Source organism: Molossus molossus, unplaced genomic scaffold, assembly GCF_014108415.1.
Source record: "Molossus molossus isolate mMolMol1 unplaced genomic scaffold, mMolMol1.p scaffold_m16_p_10, whole genome shotgun sequence".
Lineage (NCBI taxonomy): Eukaryota > Metazoa > Chordata > Mammalia > Chiroptera > Molossidae > Molossus > Molossus molossus.
This window is the reverse complement of record NW_023425345.1, coordinates 86,865,912-86,888,798: the sequence shown is the minus strand read 5'-3', so window position 1 is coordinate 86,888,798 and position 22,887 is coordinate 86,865,912. Positions and strand designations below refer to the sequence as shown.

Sequence of the window (22,887 nt, the reverse complement as noted above, 5' to 3'; positions counted from 1 at the left end):
TGGCCGTGATAGCTTCACGTATGGCTTAGTAATGCATCAAATACAGTAGGGTTTGCTTTGGGTTTGATTTTATGCTCTAAATGCACTCAAGTAAGCATTAATATATTCATTGATTTTTCTCAGCAAAATCTCTCAAATCAGGCATAGGGCTATGGATTAGATATATTTTGGACAAGCAAACATTTTGCATGGTATTCAAAAAGTACTTGTTGATTGTATATTATGCTAGAGCCTGGAAGTATAAAGATATACAATGTAACTGACACTGTACCACCTAGTAGGTTTGAGGAAGCAGAGAATGGATGGAACCACACTATAACAGTGTAGGAACCACTATAACAGTGTAGGAACCACTATAACAGTGTAGGAACCACTATAACATGCTGTAGGAACCACTATAACACAGTCTAGGAACCACTATAACCCACTGTAGGAACCACTATAACAGTTTAGGAATCACTATAACACACTGTAGGAACCACTATAACAGTGTAGAAACCACTATAACATGCTGTAGGAATCACTATAACACACTGTAAAAACCACTATAACACACTGTAGGAACCACTATAACAGTGTAGGAACCACTATAACATGCTGTAGGAATCACTATAACACACTGTAGGAACCACTATAACATACTGTAGGAACCACTATAACAGTGTAGAAACCACTATAACACACTGTAGGAACCACTATAACATGCTGTAGGAATCACTATAACACACTGTAGGAACCACTATAACATACTGTAGGAACCACTATAACAGTGTAGGAAGCACTATAACTGTGTAGGAACCACTATAACATGCTGTAGGAACCACTATAACACACTGTAGGAACCACTATAACAGTATAGGAATCACTATAACACACTGTAGGAATCACTATAACACACTGTAGGAACCACTATAACAGTGTAGGAACCACTATAACATGCTGTAGGAACCACTATAACACACTGTAGGAACCACTATAACAGTATAGGAATCACTATAACACACTGTAGGAACCACTATAATATACTGTAGGAACCACTATAACAGTGTAGGAAGCACTATAACTGTGTAGGAACCACTATAACATGCTGTAGGAACCACTATAACACACTGTAGGAACCACTATAACAGTATAGGAATCACTATAACACACTGTAGGAATCACTATAACACGCTGTAGAAACCACTACAACACACTGTAGGAACCACTATAACACACTGTAAGAACCACTATAATACACTATAGGAACCACTATAACAGTGTAGAAACCACTATAACACTCTGTAGGAACCACTATAACACGCTGTAGGAACCACTATAACACGCTGTAGGAACCACTATAACACACTGTAGGAACCACTACAACACACTGTAGGAACCACTATAACACACTGTAAGAACCACTATAACACAGTGTAGGAACCACTCTAACACAGTGTAGGAACCACTCTAACACAGTGTAGGAACCGCTATAGCACAGTGTAGGAAGGGCTGAAAGAAGGAGACTGCAGCAGCCCAGAGGTTAGACACAGGTCAGAAATGCCTACTGACAAAAGAGCGTTTAGGTAATCTTCACTTGTGAAGCAATGGATTAAATTTTATTGTAAGTGACACTAAATAAGTGTACCTTTAAAATGTTATTGATATCTAAAACAGTTATCTAAAATATCAAACAAAATCTGGCCTAATTATGGGCATATTTTACTAATGAAAGTCATAGCTAGCATATTATTTTAACATTAAATAAGTTAGAAAGTAATTGGTAGTGTTTTTTGTTTGCTTGGGTTTTTTTTCTCTCTTTTTTTTTTGCTTGTTGAATAAAAGTGAATAAAGAAGGATGGGAAGCTCAGGGGTTCATATTAGTCCGGTAAAGAGGAAATCTGGGATTTCTGGGGATATCATGAGGAAACTAGATCATAGTGGGTGAGTCTGGCAAGTTACCAACCAATTATTTTGAACAAATTTCCTGCCCTAGGTCACAAGGTCATCAGGGAAGTAGACATTTATTGATACAAAGAAGACATTGAGACCAGAGAAGGGAGTTGAGAATAAGGGTTTATTCTAAATGCAAACAGTGGTCTTAGACAAAATAACATTACTTAAAAAATGCACGTAAGAAGAGAAAAGCAAGTGTAATCTAAAACACAGTCCCTAAAAAATTATGAGTATTTTCCCAATTTCATAAATGCCTCCTATTGTCAAAACTCTCAGAAAGGTGGATTTGAACATTTCCCAACCATTGTTCATAACACTTGTTATTCAAAATAATATTGAAAATATATGAGAAATGGTATTTCATCATCAAATCCTATAGTCTGCACATATTGTATTTTAGTAGAAATAATACTTTTCAGTAAAACTTAGTTGAAGAAGTGTGTGTTGTTGTAAAGGAACAGAATATTTGAATCCAGAGGACCAAGGATTAAAAGGACTAAAATGTACATGGCACATTTTAACTGGCTATTATCTTCCGGGGGAGTGGAATTAGGGTGTCAGGGTGAAGGCAACTCTGCACACTTCTGGGTTCATCTGAATCTGGCACAATTATGCATTCTTGCAATACTGTGTATTTAGAAAACAATAAATGAGGTTTTTAAAAAAACTTATGGAATGAACAAACATATAAAGAGGGGCTGGGGGGAAGGGATCAGATAAACCAAAGAATTTATATGCACGTATGCGGAACCAATGGACATAAACAACAATGCTTGGGGGAGGGGGAGAATTGAGAGGAGGGTGCCTGGGAGGGGTGGAGGAGAAATATCTGTAACAAAAATAAATTTAAAAAAATGTTTAAAAGTGTAAGAAAATCTCCCCCCAAAAGGCATTGGAAACTACTTACTAAGATTTGAGAAGCAAAACTAATTTAAAACAATAGTAGTAAATGGAACCAGGTGTCCCACAAGCAGGCCAATCAGTGTTGAACTTCAGACCATGAGTGCCCTCTTGTGGCAAACCTGGATACATGTGAAATTTGTTTCACTGCCCCGGAATGATTGACTTTGCCTGATCAATTTCTGCTTCTCTTTCAGATTGAAATAGCCACAATGATGCCTTCAGGCAACAGAGAGCTCCTCACCCCACCCCCACAGCCCGAGGAGGCTGAAGAGGAAGAGGAGGAAGAGTCCACACCCAGGTTGATTGATGGTTCTTCTCCACAGGAGCCTGAATTCACCAGGGTTCTGGGTCCACACACCAATGAAGGTCAGGTCCATCAATGTTGAATTGCAATTAAGTCCATTTGGTCATCCTTCTAGACTGCCAAAGCTCCAAGTCCCCAAGGAACCCACATGACCCAAGGAGAAAGTTTTGCAATAGGCTAGGTGTGATGCAGGTGATACACATGTATTTTGTATTCAAATATCAAGTTTTAATAATTTAGCTCGGGCATGATGCAAATTTTCAAATAACCAAAGATTTGGAGTGAAAATATTTGTCTGACATCATTACTCAAAACTATTGTGATGGATGGAATGCATTTCTTGAACAAAGAATACACTATTTGCAAGAATAGAATCTGTGTCTGAGAGATTAGGCCACAGCAGTTCCAAGTGATAAGGTTACTGATGATGAGTGATAATAATGATACTAGCAATAATATTTACTGAGCACATACCTGTGGGCCATAATGCTCAGCACTTTACATGATCTCATTTGAGTATTATAAACGCCCTGTGAAGGGGTTAGCATTAATCTTTCCATTATTATTGAGGTAACTAGCTCCAAAAGGGTAGGGACTTGTCAGAGGTCACAGAGCCCTCAGTTTTACATGCTGGGTTTGAAGTGAGCCTGTTCTGATTCTTATCTGTGTAGTTGTTGGAAAGTAGACTTTTTCTCACTCAGTCCTACTAAGTAGCACAGAAAGGAAAAGACGGGAAAGTGGTCCATTCCATTGAATTTCATCTTGCATGGCTGAAAGGTGATCTAAACCAGGGCATTTGTGTTCACGAGAAGGAATTCCTGGTGCTAAATGTGATTCTGTTACCGTGTGGGTTTACCAGCTGGGACCTCTGTTCTTCCGGTCCACACAGCAAAGTATTTAAGGCCAATGAAAACAAAAGTAAAGCAAAGTGGGATTTATTGAAAATACACTCCAAGTGAGGACATGGCCAGTCGAGAGTGACAATGGGCCTGGCCAGTGTGGTTCAGTGGCAGCGTCGACCCAGGCACCAAGAAGTCACCAGTTCAATTCCCTGTCAGGGCACATGCCCAGGTTGTGGGCCCGATCCCCAGTGCGGAGCATGCAAGAGGCGTCCAATCCATGCTCTCTCTCATCGATGTTTCTATCTCTTCTCCTTCTCCCTTCCTCTCTCTCTAAAATCAATAAGGAAAAAAAAGTTTAAAAAAAAAAAAAAAAAGGAAAGTAAAAGAGTGACAATGACCCTGAACTCCCTGGGTTACTTGATTTAAATGAGGGATTTCTGATTTTCTGGGTGGAGACTTTCATTTGCATCCAGGGATGATTGACAGAAAAGGGTTGAACAACTATATTTCTTCTGCGCTTGTCATTCCCCATAATGCATACAGAAAATCCCACGATGAGGGAAGGAGTCAAAACTGCAATGCAAATTTTCATAGAATTAGTCTGTGCCCTAGTAAGGTTGAAATGAGGTCATGTCATTTTCCTTCGCTGGTGCAGAAAACCAGCTAGTCCCCAACCTGCCCACAGGCGGTCAGCTTCAGGAGCTGCTGACCTCAGGGTCACCCCTAGGGCCGTGGTCTGAAGGCAATGTTGGTCGGGGCCCCTCTCAGGACCCCAGGGCAGGCCCCACCCCAGCCTCCCAGGTCTAATTTCCTACTAATATTTCTATAATTTGTCTAGGTCTCTTGTTAGAATGCATCAGTGGCATCCTTGGGGTTATTCAAGTGGACTCACACCGAAATACTTCGAACACACACTCGCACACACGCACAGGGAGAATGGCTTAGGGGGAGGAGTGTAGAAAAAGGAGTAGAATTTCCACTTCGCAGGTTTACAAAACCCATCTTAAAATGACTACTTTCTCACAAACATCTGTCTAGAACAGGGAAACAGACATGGAAACAAATTTAGAGGCTCTCAGGCGAGTGTTACAGGTGATGTGAGAAAAGTCTGTAAGAATATACTGGGCCAGAACAGAGAGCAGCGAGCGTTCAAATCGGCTTTGAGACCTGCGGGATTCTCGGCGTTCTTGAGCAAGGCATGCAGGGTTTCTGTTGCTTTTTGCCTCAGTTTTCTTATCTAAAAAGTGGGATAATAAATAATCTTTCCCCTTAGAGTTTTTATAAGGATTACATGAATGAATTTGGTGCCTGGCCCATAGTAAACATAACAAATGTTAGTTATTCTCATTTTCCTATTTTTGATAGAAGAGTTTATTTTTGGTTCACTCAACATGTTTTTTTTTACGATACAATAAAGTGTCATTAACCACAGGCATTGTGTTGTACAGTAGATCTCTAGAACTTATTCATTTTGCAAAACTGAAACTTTATGCCTGTTGAACAACAGATGTCCATCCTCCTTCTCCAAGCCCCTGGTAACAACATATCTACTCTCTGATTCTATGAGTTTTTGACTGTTCACCAATAAGTCATGTAAAAAGCCGTCTTCTGTGGCATACTACCTAGATGTCAGCCACTGAAGTGTTTTATGTACGTTGACTCTTTTAAGAACCACAATGACGATACGCACCAGGTATTGTTATTTCTGCTTGATGAATGGGAAAACTAACATTCTAGCATACGGTAAAAGTTGTCCAAGGTCACGAAGGTGGTTCACCCTGGTGCTGGGATACAAACAGACACGAAAGCCAAACTCTGTAAGAAACACGTCGTCAATTTTTTTCACATAGTTCACTTTCTATGGAGCAATAGAATACAAACAGACCCAGGGAAATGAACACACGCACAATGACAAGGAAGAGTGAGTACCCAGCAGAAAGCTCTCAAAATAGGGAAATCAACTATCCCTGGAATATGACTTACTTTAAAGTTATTTCAAGATTCTTCAGAAGTTGGTGGATCTGCCACCATTACTTATAGTTCAGTATTTCAGCAACAGCAGAAAAGCATAATGGCCAACTTTTAGTAAAAATTATGAATCCATAATGTCAGTTTTGAGACAATATTTAAAAATCAATGACTTAAAAAAAAATGTCTCTAAAGTAGTCTGAGTGTAATAAAGTTAACATTTTAATTTGAACAGAGATAGCATCACCAGAAATTCTAAATTTTAAAATTAAATTTAAATCTTATAAATTATCAGTTAAATAGTTTAGAAAAATTTATACCACCAAAAATCAAAATATCATATTTTTAACTATTAATACCAATTTCTAAAAATAATATCCTGAAGTCATATAAAGTAGGCTTCAGCTATGAATGGAAAAACTAGAATTAAATTAATAACTGGTGTGAATATATAATTACTTTAAGAAATTATTGCTTAAATAATATAGTCATAAATACATAGAAGAATAAAATGATATATTTTAACAATTATGATAAAAGGAAAATATTAATTCATACTGATTAAAGAAATCAGTAAGCATTAAATATTTTACAGCTCTCTGTGAAATTTTTTCTCTAGCTTTTCCATTCTTAAAATAGATTTTATTTTTGAAGTTGTTATTATAAATTATTTTCCTATTTATTGGTAACAATAAGACCTTGGTGCCTTACTAATTCTTTTTTTAGCGGGGGAGTTACAATGCTTAGAATGTTTTATTAAAGTACATTGTTCGAATTGAGCTAAATAGAAAAAATACAGTAAATATTTATAAAAACATTGATAACTTGAGTGTGTGACCACTCAAGTCACACACATGTAAAATGCAAAAAGGTCTTTAAAAGTTTGTAAGTTGAAAATTATGGAAGTTTCCCAAAATGCATATAACAGCTCACTGCTGAGTTATCAGTCAAGTATGTAAGGTCTTTGAGTGAGGCTGTCCCGACTCTCCTTCAATCCAGTGCTCCCTAGAAATCTGTTGTTTGGGGAATTCAGACTCAGAGGCAACAAGAGGGAGACCAGTCAAGAGTTGGGATAGTCAGTGTTCATGCTGGAGGTGAGGGAGGGGAGTGGGGAGGGAGGTATCGATGGGGGAAAACAAGGAAGGACAACTGTAATACTTTCAACAATAAAGATACATTTACAAAAAAACACAACATATGCAAGAGGTATAAAAAGAGTCGAGACAGTCACATAATTTATGGTATAGTTTCTTTCCTTTTGTTGACTGTGTTGAGATTAAACAGCTAAGGTGTTTCTCTGTAACCCCCTGCTGATATGCTAAAGACATGAAGAATATGAGGGACTTTTCATTGCTTGAACAAAAATTCAAAAAAGCCTTAGTAGGGAGTATATTTGTGCTAGAACTATGGAGCATGACTGATTATCTGTTCTATCTTAGTTGCATCAGTAGTTCTTGATCTCTGAACTAAGGCAACAGCATGTCCCTGTTTGCCTGGAGTGGGGGGTTTCCCAAGAAAGGGGATTTTCAGTGCTAAAGTCAGGAAAGTTTCAGCTAAGTCCGGATGGATTGGTCATGAGCAATCCCAAGGAAGTTCTTCCATCGCTTTCTTCTGGAATTCTCATGGTTTACTTATTTCACTTTCTCCATTCATCTCTTCTCTCTCAACCCTTCCTCTCCTCCTCCCTGTATTCCTGACACTCTTCAGAACCCTTAGCCTCCTACTTCACAAAGAAAATACAGCCTTCCAGTCACCAGCTCTTTGGTCTTTCTGTTTTCAGACATGTCATTTACCTCCTATTGCAGCAGAGGAGTTGTCCGCCCTCCCGCACGTGGGCTGTGCCTTCTCCCCACCGGGTTTGGAACTTCATGTCCTGCTGCTCTCTGAGGATCCTTTTTATCATCAACCTCTCCTCCTCTGCAAACCTCCTACTTTAGTCAACATGCCTCATTATACACAACACAAATGATCTTTTCATAGTTTCCACCATCTCTCTGTCCTCCTTTTCCACAGTCCAGTATCTCAATAACATTGTCTATATTTGCTGTCATTGTTTCCTCACCTCCAACATTCTCCTTAATTGACTGCAATCTGGCTTTCAGCCTCGCCACTCCACAGCTCTCATTGATGTCTCCTATCACCACCACAATAACTAACCCAAGACATTTTAATTTGCCTGACATCGCAGGAGCCTTGATTGTTTTCTATTTCTTTTTCTTTCATCCTTTTTCTCCACTTGGCCTCCATAATGTTACCCTATCCTTTTCCTTCGGGTCATGGCTTCTGTCTCCTTTAGAAGCTTACCGACCTCTGCATGATCATTGGGTAGGGAATGAAGGAGGGAAAGGTGGGTGTGTATGTGTGTGTCCAATACCTTTGGGATCTGTTTCCTTTTCTACCACAATTATCCAAGTGCCCATGATGTTTTATATAGACAAGAACTCATCTCCACTCGCCCACTGGCCTTCCCTCAGACTGCCACCACACCTTTAAGCAGTGTGACATCTTAACATGCAAATCTGATGATAATTCGGATGAGGAACACAATCTATCACACACCCTATCAGGCCATCGATGTTATGTCCTACACATTCCAGTGCTCTCTACGCTATAGCGACATGGACCACCTTGCAGTCCCTCCAACGTGAAGGAACTGGCCACATGCTGCCTCCTCTGTCTGCGTGTGCTTCCCTCGCACCAGCACAATCAGCTCCTCCTCTTGTTGTAGATCTCTACTCAGTCAATCACCTTCTCAGAGGCCACGATTCTCAAATGGGATCAAATGTTTCTATTTTGTACTCTTATGATATTTTATAATTTACCATAGTCATCATTTCATTTATTTGTGTGATTAAGTCATCATACATAGCAGATCATAAAATCCAGCTCTGTCCATGCTCACCACTGTTTCATCAGCTAGCACAGCACCATTTACAGAGAAAAGATTAAGAAATACATACTAGGGATTACTAACCTCTATTTTCTTGAAACATATTTAGTTTCAGTGGGGTGTTTAATTATTGAACCAAAGGCCTAATAAAAGCATTGCATGTGATGCTTTAAACTGATTTTTAAAAAGCCCCAAATATTGATGTTTGCATTTGAAGATAGAATTTCTAAGTATAAAAGCGACAACTGTGCAGTGTCCACTCAGTAATTTAAAACAAAATTTTAAAACATTACAAAATAATATGCTCATTATTGGGTCAGCCCTAATTGGTGCCTTTGACTAGCATCCCATTTACAGAAAACTATATAAAAAATATGAAATATACCAGAATTGTCTGCATGACACTCTATTCTTGTTTAACAAATATTGCTAATCACACTGCTAGAAATTGTTTTTGTTACTTAACTATAATTATTTGCCTCTATCTTCTAGATTTTCCAACCTGCCTTCTGTGTACCTGTATAAGTACCACTGTATACTGCGATGACCATGAGCTTGATGCTATTCCTCCACTGCCCCCGAACACTGCTTATTTCTATTCCCGCTTTAACAGAATTAAAAAGATCAACAGAAATGACTTTGCAAGCCTCGGTACGTATGATGGCACTAGTGGCCGCCTCTTCTTTACAGACTTTCTTAAATTTTTTGCACTGTAAAAAGGTTGGGTTGAAAATGATAGCTGAATACAAATATGGCTCATAAATCGATTATTTTTTCTTATTTAACCATTTAAATATTTGTTTTAATTGTGATAAGAAAAGAGATGAATAAGTAAAGGTCATCATGAAACTATACAGTTGTTGATATTTTTAAATAAACTATTTTCGACTAAATAAAAATCATGAATAACTGAATTTTATAGGCTACAACTTATTATCATGTTATGACATTAAGAGTAAAATGTCATGGTCATATATTTATGAAGATTTTTTTTTTGTTTGAAGAGACTTACATTAAAGCACAATCGCTGTACGATCGAAGACTGCAAGCCTAAATTCTGACATTATAATTGTTGACAACATAGAAGAATTTTTGTACTTGTCTACATAAAGTGTTTTAATCACTAAAATTTTTAATGCCTTTTTATTTTATATATTAATGTATCTTTGACTACAAGAAAATACAACAATCTCTCAACCTTGAGGAAAACGTGTTAAATAGTAAAATCCAGATACAGTTTATTTAGACTATCAGGAAAAGACTAGTTATTTTAAATATAATGTGCCAGTTTCTTTGCTAAAGTTGTGCTTTCTTATAATTGCATAAATACGGATAGTATTTGGAGGAAACACATTTTTCTAACGTAGTTAGAAATAATTATTTAATTAACTGGTCACTGCTAATCAAATTCATGGTTCTTTTTGCTTGCATGCAGGACATTTATATTCGTATTTTGATGTGAACAAAACATTTCAAGAATGTTTAACTACTTCCTCCACTTTTCCTTCTAGATGATTTAAGGAAGATTGATCTGACATCAAATGTAATATCTGAGATTGATGAAGATGCATTCAGAAAGCTGCCCCAGCTCCGAGAGCTTGTCCTACGTGACAACAAAATAAGGCAGCTCCCAGAGTTGCCGGCCACTTTGACTTTCATTGACATCAGCAACAACAGACTCGGAAGGAAAGGCATAAAGCAAGAAGCATTTAAAGTGAGTTTCAAGCTTGGATATCAAAGACTTTCCTCTTCCCATTCCATTTGCGGTCAATGACTAGCCTTTTTATTTCTATAAAGGAATTCACTTTGATGAGATTTCAAACTCCTAAAGTAAACTTTACAATGCCACTTATCATGCTTTTGGGAAACACTGTGCTCTGCTACATTCTGAGGTTGGTCAAGCGCCAAGAACAGAAAGCAGAAATGGAATGAGAAGTGGGAGGCTATCTGGAAATAGTGTTAGGCAGATAATTTGTATTTACCAAAAACTATGCTCAAGGAGAGCATTTAATGTGGTTAAAAGGCCAGCAACTTTTACAGGATGTGGTTGGTGCCTTGGGGATAGGAGGCTTCTAAATTGCTTTATAAGAAGGGTGGATTTGGTTAATCCCAAGAGTTTTGTTTTCTAAGTGAAGGAAGCAATCTCGGGGCTAGAGTGACTTGCTTGGAATGACAGTGTCCAGTCTGAGAACAGCAACCAACGGGATTTCTTACTCATTTGCACTCTGTTCAAGCTGCTCCTCTACATATATGTTGAACAAAATAAATTAAAAATACTGTTTGAAGGGATATCACATTGCTTCCTTGGTGACTAGGTGTTTTATGGCCCTATTAGCACTGGGCAATGGTGGAAGTCCTCTCTCTCTACCAGCCGTCCTGTGATGCCACCCTGTTGTACAAGAGAGCTGAGGCACCTCGTTAGAGCCAGGCAAGGGGGTAGAAGTCTAGTCTCTCCACTCATCTTTTGTTGGCCTGGGTGGTGTTGAGTCACAATTTGTCCTGTGGTATTTGGCGAGAGTGGACCTGTTGTTGTCTGAACTTTTTCTGTCTTGCTAGGCTGTCTTTCCCTGAAACTCAGACTAGAAAGAGAAGTCTTTTGTTAGGGACCAATTCTCTTCTCTCCATCCCTATAACATAAAAGAAATTCTTGCTATGCCTCACCGAAATAATCAAAATCCTACTGCGGAATAGAGAATGAGAAGTCAGTTCCTTGCTTAAATTGAGAAAGTGAAAGTGGGCAAAGCAAGTTTCTTCCTGGAGATTGAGAAACACATTTCATTTGCATCAAGATATATCTGCTTGTCCTCAATGCTTCCGAAATTCATTTGAATTGTCTAGTAACTTAGAAAACTCATTTACCTTAACCTGACTAAAAGATACCTAGTCAGGCATGTGGTATTTTACAAATAATTGCATGGACAGGGAATGGAAAGTATAACGGTGGCACCACTAATTTTTATTAAGTCCCTACATTTGGAATGTTTCCAGGATATGTATGATCTCCACCACCTCTACCTCACAGATAACAACTTGGACCACATCCCTCTGCCACTCCCAGAAAACCTACGGGCCCTTCATCTCCAGGTAGGTTTCTACAGGAAGGTGTGCCCAACAGCTCCATGGAAAACAAAGGCAGGCAGGAGGAGGTTGGGTCACAAGGGTTCTTGATAAAGGCATGTTGACACACTGTGACAATGTTTCTTCTTCTTTTTCTCCTTTCTCTCAGTCATTCTCTCTCCCAGTCTGACCACACGGTATTTGTACATTCATGACCCTAATACTGCTTATTTCAAATAACATTAGTTTTTATTTTCATTCTTTGCCAAATAATAATGCACAAATCTTCTCTTGAAAAAGAAGTGGGAGTTTTATCTGCTGAAGAAGTGTGAAAGGGTTAGAAATGGAAGAGAAAAAAGTCTAATTTGATTTCTAGTTTTCAGGGGGGAAAATGTCAAGTGTAGCCTTTTGATTTTAGCTTTAGGTTTTATGTATTGAATTAAATCCAATCCTAGGGCATGTTATCTGCTGAGAGATGACAGACTTCCATCTTTCTGGATTAAGAAAATACAGTTTTTCCTAAACCAATATATTTGAAAAACTGCTTTATTTTAAATCCCACTAAGCTACATTTTATCTTTAAAGTAATGAGTGAAAACACATTTTCAAAAATCTTATGATCTGCCTTGGCAGGTTAGGCTCAGTGGTTGGAGCATCGGCCTGCGGTCCAGAGAGACCCTGGTTCAGTTCCCGCTAAGGGCGTGTACCTTGGTTGCAGTTTGTCCCCGGCCCTGGTTGGTTGTGCGGGTGGCAGCCACTCGATGTGTCCCTTTCACATCGATGTTTCTCTCTCTCTCTCTTCCTCTCTTTTCCTCCTGCTCTATCTGAACAAAAAATGGAAAAATGTCCTCGGGTGAGGATAAAAAAAAAAAAAATCTTATGATCTAATATTTTCTAAATATATTTTAGTTAAACACACTAAAAATATGCTCAATTAAAAGAAAAGTTTTTTGTTGCCAAAACAAAAAAAGATACATTATTCATATTTTGGATTTAACTTTTGGTCTTCAGCGATAATCAACTTTCTGCAATAATTTCATCTGTTTGGTGGAATAAATCTGTGGATAATACATCCACTGTGTGCTCAAAGAAGCAATATCCTACTATAATATTACAATTTTTTGAGGAGGTAATTTTGCTATGTGAGTGCAGGTCTCTGATCTCTATGTTTTTCTCTGAAGATTCTGTAAATATTTATCCCTGTGTTGTTTCTTTTATTCTATTAAGATATATTTCCCCATACATTTTTGTTGTCCTTTTATGTATATCTATCTATGAGTATTGGATATCTGTCTCTTTTGAGAATTTTTCTGGTAGTGTGTAGACTTCCTCACTGTCTTTCTAGTCCTCATCCTGTTTTTAGATGTCTCTGTCTTGGTATCTTTTTTTTCTGGGAGTGATTTTTAATGTGTATGACTGGAAGAAGGATTTTTAAGGACATCCTTAATGGAATTTTATGATGTGTTTTCTAATTATGAATTACATTTTATTATTATTGTCTATGATGATATTGACTCTACAAAGTGACTAGGTCTCTGATGTTATAGTTAAATGCAATGTGTTTGAGTATACGATACGAGCTTTCTTTAAAAATAATTGCCTGCCCTGGCCAGGTAGTTCAGTTGGTTGGAGTGTCATTCTGATGAGCCAAAGTTGTGGGTTCAATCCCTGGTCAGGGCACATACAAGAATCAATCAATGAATGCACGGATAGGCGGAACAACGGATCTCTCTCTCCCTCCCCCCTTTCTATTTCTCTCTAAAAATCAATAAATTTTTTAAAATTTAGAAATAAAATAAAATAAAAGTAATTGCTTTTGGGACTTCCAGTCAAGATTATGAATACATAAATGCAGTACTCTCATCCTCTCACAACCACATCAAAATTACAACTAAACTACAGAACAACCATCATTCAGAATCATCTGAAATGTAGCTGAACAGAAGTCCTATAGCTAAGGATACACATAAAAGCCACTTTGAGACGGGTAGGAGATATGGAGTCTCAGAACGAGCTGGTCCTGCACCCACATGTGGTGGTTAGAAATTGGGAGGGATATCTTGGTTGCAGAGGATTCCCCCTGAGGAGTAAGGGGTCCCAGCCCCACACCAGGCCCATCAGTGTTCTAGTGCTAAGAAGAGAAGTCTCCAAAACTTCTGGCTGTGAAAACCAGTGGGAATTGTGGCTCAGTGAGACAGAGGGCTCTCAGAGTCCCAGGCATTTCACTTAAGAGGCCCATGCACCAACTGGCTTGCTGACTTCCTCACTCACTCTGAGCTCCAACACTGGGGCAGCAGCTTGAAAGGTGCCAGGGACATACAGAGAGGGAATGAATTGTCTGGCATCAGAGTGAGGGCTAGAAGGGCAGCTCTCTCCCAGCGACAGGCCATTGTTCCTTTGTTGAGCCCTCCCCTTACAGTGCCAGCAGGCAGGTGCCACATCTGAGTCTTCATAAACCTTACTAGCACTGTTTGCCTCACCTTGGTGACTCACCAAGATCCCATCCCACCCAACTTAGAGGCTCATCCAGGCCATTTCCAGTGGCTTTCCATACAAACAGCCTGCGTTGGCTCATTTTGCAGACTTCCCTAAAATCTTTCAAACAAACAGCATTTGTCCTCAGTATGCCTTATAATTCTTGCTAAGTGTCTCCAGGCCTGGCACTAGAAGCAGCTGGCCCTGGTTCACAGCTTTGCCTCTTCCAGGCACCTCCAAGACCAGTGCAACTATCAGCCATCTGCAGATTGCTTTGTAGCTCATGTTTGCGGTCCCAGGCAGGGTACAGAACACAGCTGACCTTGATCTGCACCTCCCAGGAAGCCCCAGAGCCAGTGCATCAGGTGGACAGCTTCAGACCATGCTGAAGGATAAGCCAACTACTTCCACAACAACACAGTCAAGGGGTGGGCTCAGCAGGCACAAGAGTCCCCCTTAGTGCATCCTGTTCCATTGGGTTGTCTCATGCCCAACAAATCCTCCACAATGATTTTAGCCAGTCTTTGCAGCCAATTGACGTTGGGATAAATTTCTCCTATTAATACATCAACAGTAATCAAGGCTCAACTACAAAAGGAAGGAGCACACAGTCCACACCGGGGATGGCGTGGGAGGGCACAGATGGAGTTCCCAGCTTAGGTGACCAGGATACTGTGCCACTGGACCTTACAGAACACCTACTACATAAGGCCATTCTCCCAGACCAAGAAATATAGCACCTCTACCTAATACACAGAAACAAACACAGGAAGGCAGCTAAAATGAGAAGACAAAGAAACATGTTTCAAATTAAAAAAATAAGAGAAAAAAACTTTAGAAAAAGAACTAAGCAAAATGGAAATAAGCAATCTACCAGATGCAGAGTTCAAAACACGTATTATAAGGATGCTCAGTGATCTCAGTGAGTACTTCAACAAAGAGATAGGAAACATAAAAATGAAGATAGAAGCCATTAAAAAGAGCCAGTCAGGGATAAAGACTACAATAACTGAAATGAAACATACATTAGAGGGAATCGATAGTAGATTGGTTCAAGGAAAGGATCAAATCAGTGATTAGAAATAAGGTAGCAGAAAACACCCAATCAGCAAAGAGAAAAAATAATCCAGAAAATGAAGATATCTTAAGGAAACTCTGGAACAACTCCAAGCATACCAACATTTGCATCACAGGGTTACTGGAAGGAGAAGAGAGAGAGCAATAAGTTGAAAACTATTTGAAGAAATAATGACATAAAACTTCCCTATGCTGTCAAAGGAAATAGATATACAAGCCTGGGAAGAACAAGATAAACAAGATAAACCCTAAGAGACCCACACCAAGACACAGCATACATAATTAAATTCCCAAAGGTTAAAGTCAGAGAGAATCTTAAAAATAGCAAGAGATAGCAGTTAGTTACCTGTAAGGGAGCTCCCATAAGACTATCAGATGATTTCTCAACAGAAACTTTGTAGGCCAGAAAGGGATGGTGCAAAATATTCAAAGTGATGAAAAACAAGGGCCTAAAACCAAGATTGCTCTACTCAGCAAAGCTATCATTCAGAATCGAAGGACAGATAAAGAACTTCCAAGACAAGAAAAAACTAAAGGAGCTCATCATCACCAAACCAGTACTATATAAAATGGTAAGAAGAAAAAGAAAAGATAAAAATATAAATCAAACAATGGAAATAAATACACATCTGTCAAAAATTATTCTAAATGAAAATTGATTAAATGCTCCAATCAAAAGACATAGGGTGGCTGAATGGACAAGACCCTTACATATGCTGTCTATTAGAGACTCACTTCAGATTGAAAGACACACATAGACCGAAAGTAAAGAGATGGAAAAAAGTTTATTTCATGACAATGGAAATGAAAACAAAATCTGAGGTAGCAGTACTTATACTAGACAAAATATACTTTAAAACAAAGGCTATAACAAAAGACAAAAAAGGACGCAGCAATCCTGCTTCTGGCTATTTATCCCCCCCCCCCAAACCACACTAAACCAAAAAGACAAATTACTTCCATTTTTTTATTGCAGGTATATTTAAAATAGCCAAGACATGGAAGCACCTAAGCATCCATCAGTACATGAATGAGTAAAGAAGTGGTACATTTATAAAAGGGAATATGAATCAGCCATAAAGAAGAACGCAGTCTTGCCATCTGCAACAACATGGACGGACTTAGAGAGTGTTGTGCTGCGTGACGTAAGTCAGCAGAGAAAGACAAATTCCATAGCATATCACTTTTCTGTGGAATCTACAAAACAAAATAAAGTGAACAAGCATAACAGAAGCAGTTTCATAGTGCTAGGATAGACCCTATGTTAAGCAACAAAACAGGCCTCAGCACATTGAAATCATACAAATTAATTTTCTGATTATAATTAAACAAAAATAGAATTCAACCACAAAGAAAAATTGGGAAATTCATAAACATGTTGATATTATACATTGTTTTTTTTAATAAGAAATAAGTCAAAGAAGAAATCTAATAAATGACTTTGGCAATGTGGCAAGTTACAAAATTAATGGATAAATATTCATCAGAAATGTATGCACTAGAAAGTAAAAGATCTAAAAAATAAGTGAAATTAAGAAAACAATTATGTTTATAATAATCACAGAAATAATAAATTACGTAGGAATAATTTTAACAAAAAATATACAGATTTTTATACTAAAAGCTATAACATGCTGTTGAAAAACTCTGTATAGCAAAGGAACAAACAACAGAGAGAAGAAATAACTTACAGAATGGGAGGAAATATTTGCAAACCATACATTTTTGTTGTTGTTATTGGTAATCCTCACCTGAGGATATTTTTCCATTGATTTTTAGATAGAGTGGAAGGGAGGGAGAGAGAAAGAAACATTGATGTGAGAAAGACTTGTCAATCGGTTGCCTCCCACACAACCCCGCCTTGGGTCGGGATCAAATCTGCAACCCAGGTATGTGCTCTTGACTGGGAATTGAACCTGCAGGCCAACACTCTAACCACTGAGCCAAATTAGCCAGGTGCAAACCATACATTTGATAAGGGGCTAATATCTAAAATATACACAGAACTCAAACACTCAGTGGGAAAAAAACAAATAACCCAATTGTAATATTGGCGAAGGGCCTGAATAGGCATTCCTTTAAAGAAGACATAGCCAATTGGTATATGTAGAGGTGCTCAACAGCAGTAGTCATCAGGAAAATGCAAATCAAAACTACAATGAAATGTCACCTCACACTTTTTAGCACGGTGAATATCAAAAAGACCAAAAACAAGTGTTGGCGAGGATGTGGAAAAAAGGGAACCCTTGTACACTGTTGGCAGGAATGTAAATGGTGCAGTCATTATGAAAACACCATGGAAGTTCTTCAAAAAATTAGAAGCAGAACTATCAGATGATCCAACAGTCCCATTCTGGGTATATGTCTAAGGGAAAAGAAATCAGTCTCTGCAATCCCGTGTTCACAATCAAGCTCTGTGTACATCAGCCAAGACAAACAGCCCACGTGTCCATCAGTGGATGAATAAATAAATAAATTATGGTATGTGTACCCAATAGAATATAGTAAAAATATAATTTAGAAGCCTTAAAAATAAGGAAATTCTGCCTGTGGCAATGATATGGATAAGACTGGAGAACAGTATGCTAAGTGAAATAGGCCAGACACAAAGACAAATGTTGTATGACCTCACTTATATGTGGAACTCATAGAAGCTGAGAGTACATGGGTGGCTGCTGGGAGCTGGGGCATGGGGGAAATGGTGAGATGTTGATAGAGGGTATACAGTTTCAATTCTTTAGGATGAATCATTTCTGTGGATGTAACACAGCATGGCTACCATAGTTAATAATACTGTATCGTATACTTGAAATTTGTTAGGAGTGGACCTTGTGTTCTCACCATGCACTCATATAAAAGGGAATTATGTGAGGTGAAGAAAATGTTAATTAGCTTGATTTTACAATATATATTAAAATATTATACTGCCCTGGTCGGTGTGGCTCAGTTGGTTGAGCATCATCCCGTGCACCGAAAGGTCTCTGGTTTGATTCTCAGTCAGGGCACATACTAGGCATATGGGAGGCAGCTCTCTCTGTCACATCAATGTCTCTCTCTCCCCCTTCCTCTTTCTCTCTCAAATCAATAAAAACATATTTTGAAAATCAAAGCAAAAAAACTTTATGCTGCGAACATTAAATATATATCATTTGATTTGTCAATTGTACCTCAGTATAGCTGGGGAGAAAAAGATCTAAATAAAGGGGTGCTATTCCTATATTCATGGGTAAAAGACTATATTTAGATAAATATACTCCCCAAATTGATCTACAAATATTTTATATAGAAAGTCATAAAGAATTCACTAAACTACTTGAACTAATAAATGAGTTCAGCAATGTAGCAGGTTACAAAGTCAATATAAAATATCAATTGTATTTCTGTACAGGGCTGGGCAAAAGTAGGTTTACAGTTGCAATACAAACAAATGATACGAGCCCAGGCTGGTTTGGCTCAGCGGTTAGAGCGTCAGCCTGTGGTCCGGAGAGACCCGGGTTCGGTTCCCGCTAAGTGCACGTACTTCGGTTGCAGTTTGTCCCCGGCCCTGGTTGGGTTGTGCGGGTGGCAGCCACTCGATGTGTCCCTTTCACATCGATGTTTCTCTCTCTCTCTCTCCCTCCTGCTCTGTCTGAACAAAAAATGAAAAAGTGTCCTCGGGTGAGAATAAAAACAAACAAACAAATAAACAAAACAAATAAATGATATGATAGTTAATAAATGATAATACAAGAATAAACTCTGTGTTTTACATACAACAATAAACCTACTTTTGCCAACCTCTGTACAGTAGGAATGAACTAAACCACAATGAGATACCACATCACCTCCGCTCATTGTCTAAAATAAGAGAGACATCACAAGTGTTGTTTAGGATACAGAAAAAAATGGAACTCTCATACATTGTTGGTAGAAGTGTAAAATAGTGCAGCTATGAAAAACAGTTTGACAGAACTTCAGAATGTTAAACACAGACTTACTATATGACCCAGCAATTCACCTCTTAGGTATATAGCCAAGAAAACTGAGAATGTATGTCCCCACAAAATTTGTGTACAAATACTCATTGAAGCATTATTCATGAGAGCCAAAGAGTGGAAACAGTTCAAATTCCCATTAACTGATGAATGGGAAATAATTGAGCAATTCACAAAACAGCACTCATTCATGTTACAACATGTATGAACCTTGAAAATACAATTGATAATGAAAGAACCCAGTTACAAAGGTGGTACATGATTTCATTTATGCAAAATGTCCGAATTAGAAAACTTCATAGAAACAGAAAGTAGTTTAGAAACTGTCAGTGCTAGAGGTAGGAGAATGGGGGCAGTTATTGTTAATATCGATGAGGTTTCTTTGGGTGATATTTAAACTGTTCTGAAGTTAAATTGTGGAGGTGCTTATACAAGTCTGTAAATATATTAAAAATCACTAGACTGTACACCTAAAATGGGTGAATTTTATGGTTTGTGAAATATATTCAACAAAACTATTTTTAAATATTTGTTTCCTTTATTGATTTTAGAGAGGAAGTGAGAGGGAGAGAGAGAGAGAAACATTGATGAGAGAGAACATCATTTGGCTGCCTCCTGCATGTCCCCCACTGGGGATGGGGCCACCACCTGGGCATGTGCCCTGACCAGGAATGGAACCAGAGATCTCTTGGTGCATGGGTCAATGCTCAGCCACTGAGCCACACCAGCCGGACAACAAAGATATTTTTTATTGTTACCTGAGGATATGTTTGTTTTTTTTACTGATTTTAAAAAGAGAGGGAGAGAGAGACACACACATACAGAGAAATATCAATGTGAGAAACATCAATTGGTTGGCCTCTCATAGCCTTCCAAACTGAGATTGAACTCGAAATCTAATCTTGTAACCTGACTAGGAACCGAACCCACAACCTTTGGTGCACGGGACGGCACTTCAACCAACTGAGCCACCCGAGTTCTGGGCCTCCTATCTTCCTGATATTTGCTCACTCTCTCCTACACTTCAGTTCAGTCATGTTGACCTTTTCTCACTCTTGAGCATTCTATGCTAATTACTCAGAATTTGAAATTGGTGTTCTTGCCTGGCCGGTGTGGCTTGGTGGTTGAGCGTCGACCCAGGCACCAAGAGGTCGCCAGTTTGATTTCTGGTCAGGGTGCATGTCCAGGTTGTGGGTCCAGTCCCCAGTGGGGGGCATGCAGGATGTGGCCAATCGATGTTCTCTCTCATTGATGTTTCCATCTCTCTCTCCCTCTCCTTTCCCCTCTCTAAAAAAAAAAAAAAAAATCAATTGTAATTGGTGTTCTCTGCGCCTGGGTCATTCTCACCTCGGCGCTTTCGTGCCCATGTCTTCTTGTCGTTCCATTCGGAGCTCCACTGCTATCCCTTAAGATAACTTTTCCATCACCATTCTTTTTTCCCCCATAGTTCTAGTCTTTTTGAAAATAATTTTTTCTGTACATTTGTTTTTTCACTTCCTTATCTTATAGTCCCCTTACTGAAGTATAAGTTCCATAGGGACAAGTACATGTCTATTTTGTTCATTGATTTATCCCCGTTGCCTACAAAGTGCTTGATGTATAATAATCACATAACATGGATTTTTGGGTGAAACAATAAACAAAGACATAAAAACAGGGTGAAGCAAACTGTTCTGTTATTAGTCAGTACTAAGAATATATTGTATCTTGTTTTATTGTTCACTTTCATCTCTTTTAGAATAACAACATTCTGGAGATGCACGAAGATACCTTCTGCAACGTGAAAAATGTGACTTATATCCGTAAGGCTCTAGAAGATATCCGGTTGGATGGAAACCCCATCAATCTCAGCAAAACTCCTCAAGCATATATATGCCTACCTCGTTTGCCTATTGGGAGTCTTGTCTAAATCAGGCAATGGTTAGCATCATGATGCCTCCTTTAACCAAACAATGGGTACTGCTCTCTCGTCACAAACAAAACTCAGCATAACAATACGTTCACATTGTGTCCTGACAGGTGATATCATTAAAGTACAACTCAAGGTTTTAAGATACGATGGCAGTTAGGTAATCTTAGCAAACACCACGAGTCAGGAATAACCCAAAAGATATACAGAAAGGGCAACAGAAATGATAAAAAATATTATATAGTCATTCCTATACATCATGTGTAATTTGCAAGTTTTAGGCATTCATACCTTGTGTAATTTCAAATTAAGCATATAAGAAATAAAAATTAAAAATGAACAGCCCAGGCCAGTGTGGCTCAGTTGGTTGAGCATCATTCCATGTACCAAAAGGTTGCCAGTTCGATTCCTGGTCAGGGCACATCACATACCCAGGTTGCAGGTTCCGCTCCCAGTCTGGGTGTGTACAGGAGGCAATCGATCAATGTTTCTGTTTCACATTGATGTTTCTCTCTCTCTCTCTCTAAAATCAATAAAAACATGTATTTAAAAATTGTTTTAAATGAACACTTTAGGTTTATTACCAAGATTTAGATGTTATTAAGTAAACTTTTCTACTTTTTTTTCACTAGCTTATGTTTCTATTTCAAAATTTATAGAAGAAAATAATAAAAGTATTTAAAAATTATAATGGTCTTGTGCAAAAATATTCACTATAATTACAACATGCAAATAATCACAATGATAATACAGAGCTTCAGTTTTTGAATAATAATACTTTATCATCTTACAGACCTGTCAACTTGTTTTAGACGGACTAGTTACTTGCTAGTGAGTAAGTAACTGACTGACTTTGCTAAACGACTAGTTACTTGCTGTATTTCTGTTCCTGGGAAAAGATGAAATATAAAAATGGAGACTAGAGATGATGGTATGACAACCACCCTGGGGAAGAAGTGAGGAACTCCCTCCAAGGAAAGGTGATCTTTCTGTAGTGCATGACCGTAGCACAGGCATATAGTGAAAAAGTGAAAGAAAACAAAGAACATACCATGAAAGGCGTGTTTACTTCCAGTGGCAAACCCCAAGTTCCACTTCCTAGAAATAACAACTGGTCAGTGGTTTCCTGCACACGTTTATGAAGTTTTCCATGAGGAACAAGTACTTGCATATCAATAATGTCCCCCTTTTTACACAAATATACATATTCATATACTACATGTATATACATATCACCATTATGTATCTATCTACGTACACTGGATTTTTTTTTAAATCCTCACTGGAGGATACTTTTTCATTTATCTTCAGATAGAGTGGGGGGGGGGAGAGAGAGAGAGAGAGAGAGAGAGAGAGAGAGAGAGAGAGAGAGAGATCTACTGGCTGGCTTCTGCACAACACCAACCAGGGCTGGGACCGAACTGCAACCGAGGTACATGCCCTGGATCAGAATCAAATTTGTGATTCTTTGGTCCATCAGCTGACTCTGTAACCACTGAGAAAACTGGCCAAGGTTAAACGTGGATTTTTAAGTATGAAAGATAATCACTATT

At 38.4% G+C, this 22,887-nt stretch overlaps 1 protein-coding gene across 1 annotated transcript in view; it reads left to right on the top strand.

Annotated features, from left to right (window-relative positions):
* The window catches only part of EPYC (epiphycan), a 43,784-nt gene extending 22,103 nt beyond the window's left edge, over positions 1–21,681 (top strand). Inside the window, exons 3-7 of the mRNA XM_036252414.1 lie at positions 3,033–3,204; positions 9,335–9,493; positions 10,354–10,556; positions 11,831–11,926; positions 21,164–21,681. Of these exons, the coding sequence (XP_036108307.1) occupies positions 3,033–3,204; positions 9,335–9,493; positions 10,354–10,556; positions 11,831–11,926; positions 21,164–21,334 (801 nt within the window). The 3' untranslated portion in view covers positions 21,335–21,681. The remainder of the gene's footprint in view (positions 1–3,032; positions 3,205–9,334; positions 9,494–10,353; positions 10,557–11,830; positions 11,927–21,163) is intronic.
* The last annotated feature ends 1,206 nt before the right edge of the window (positions 21,682–22,887 follow it).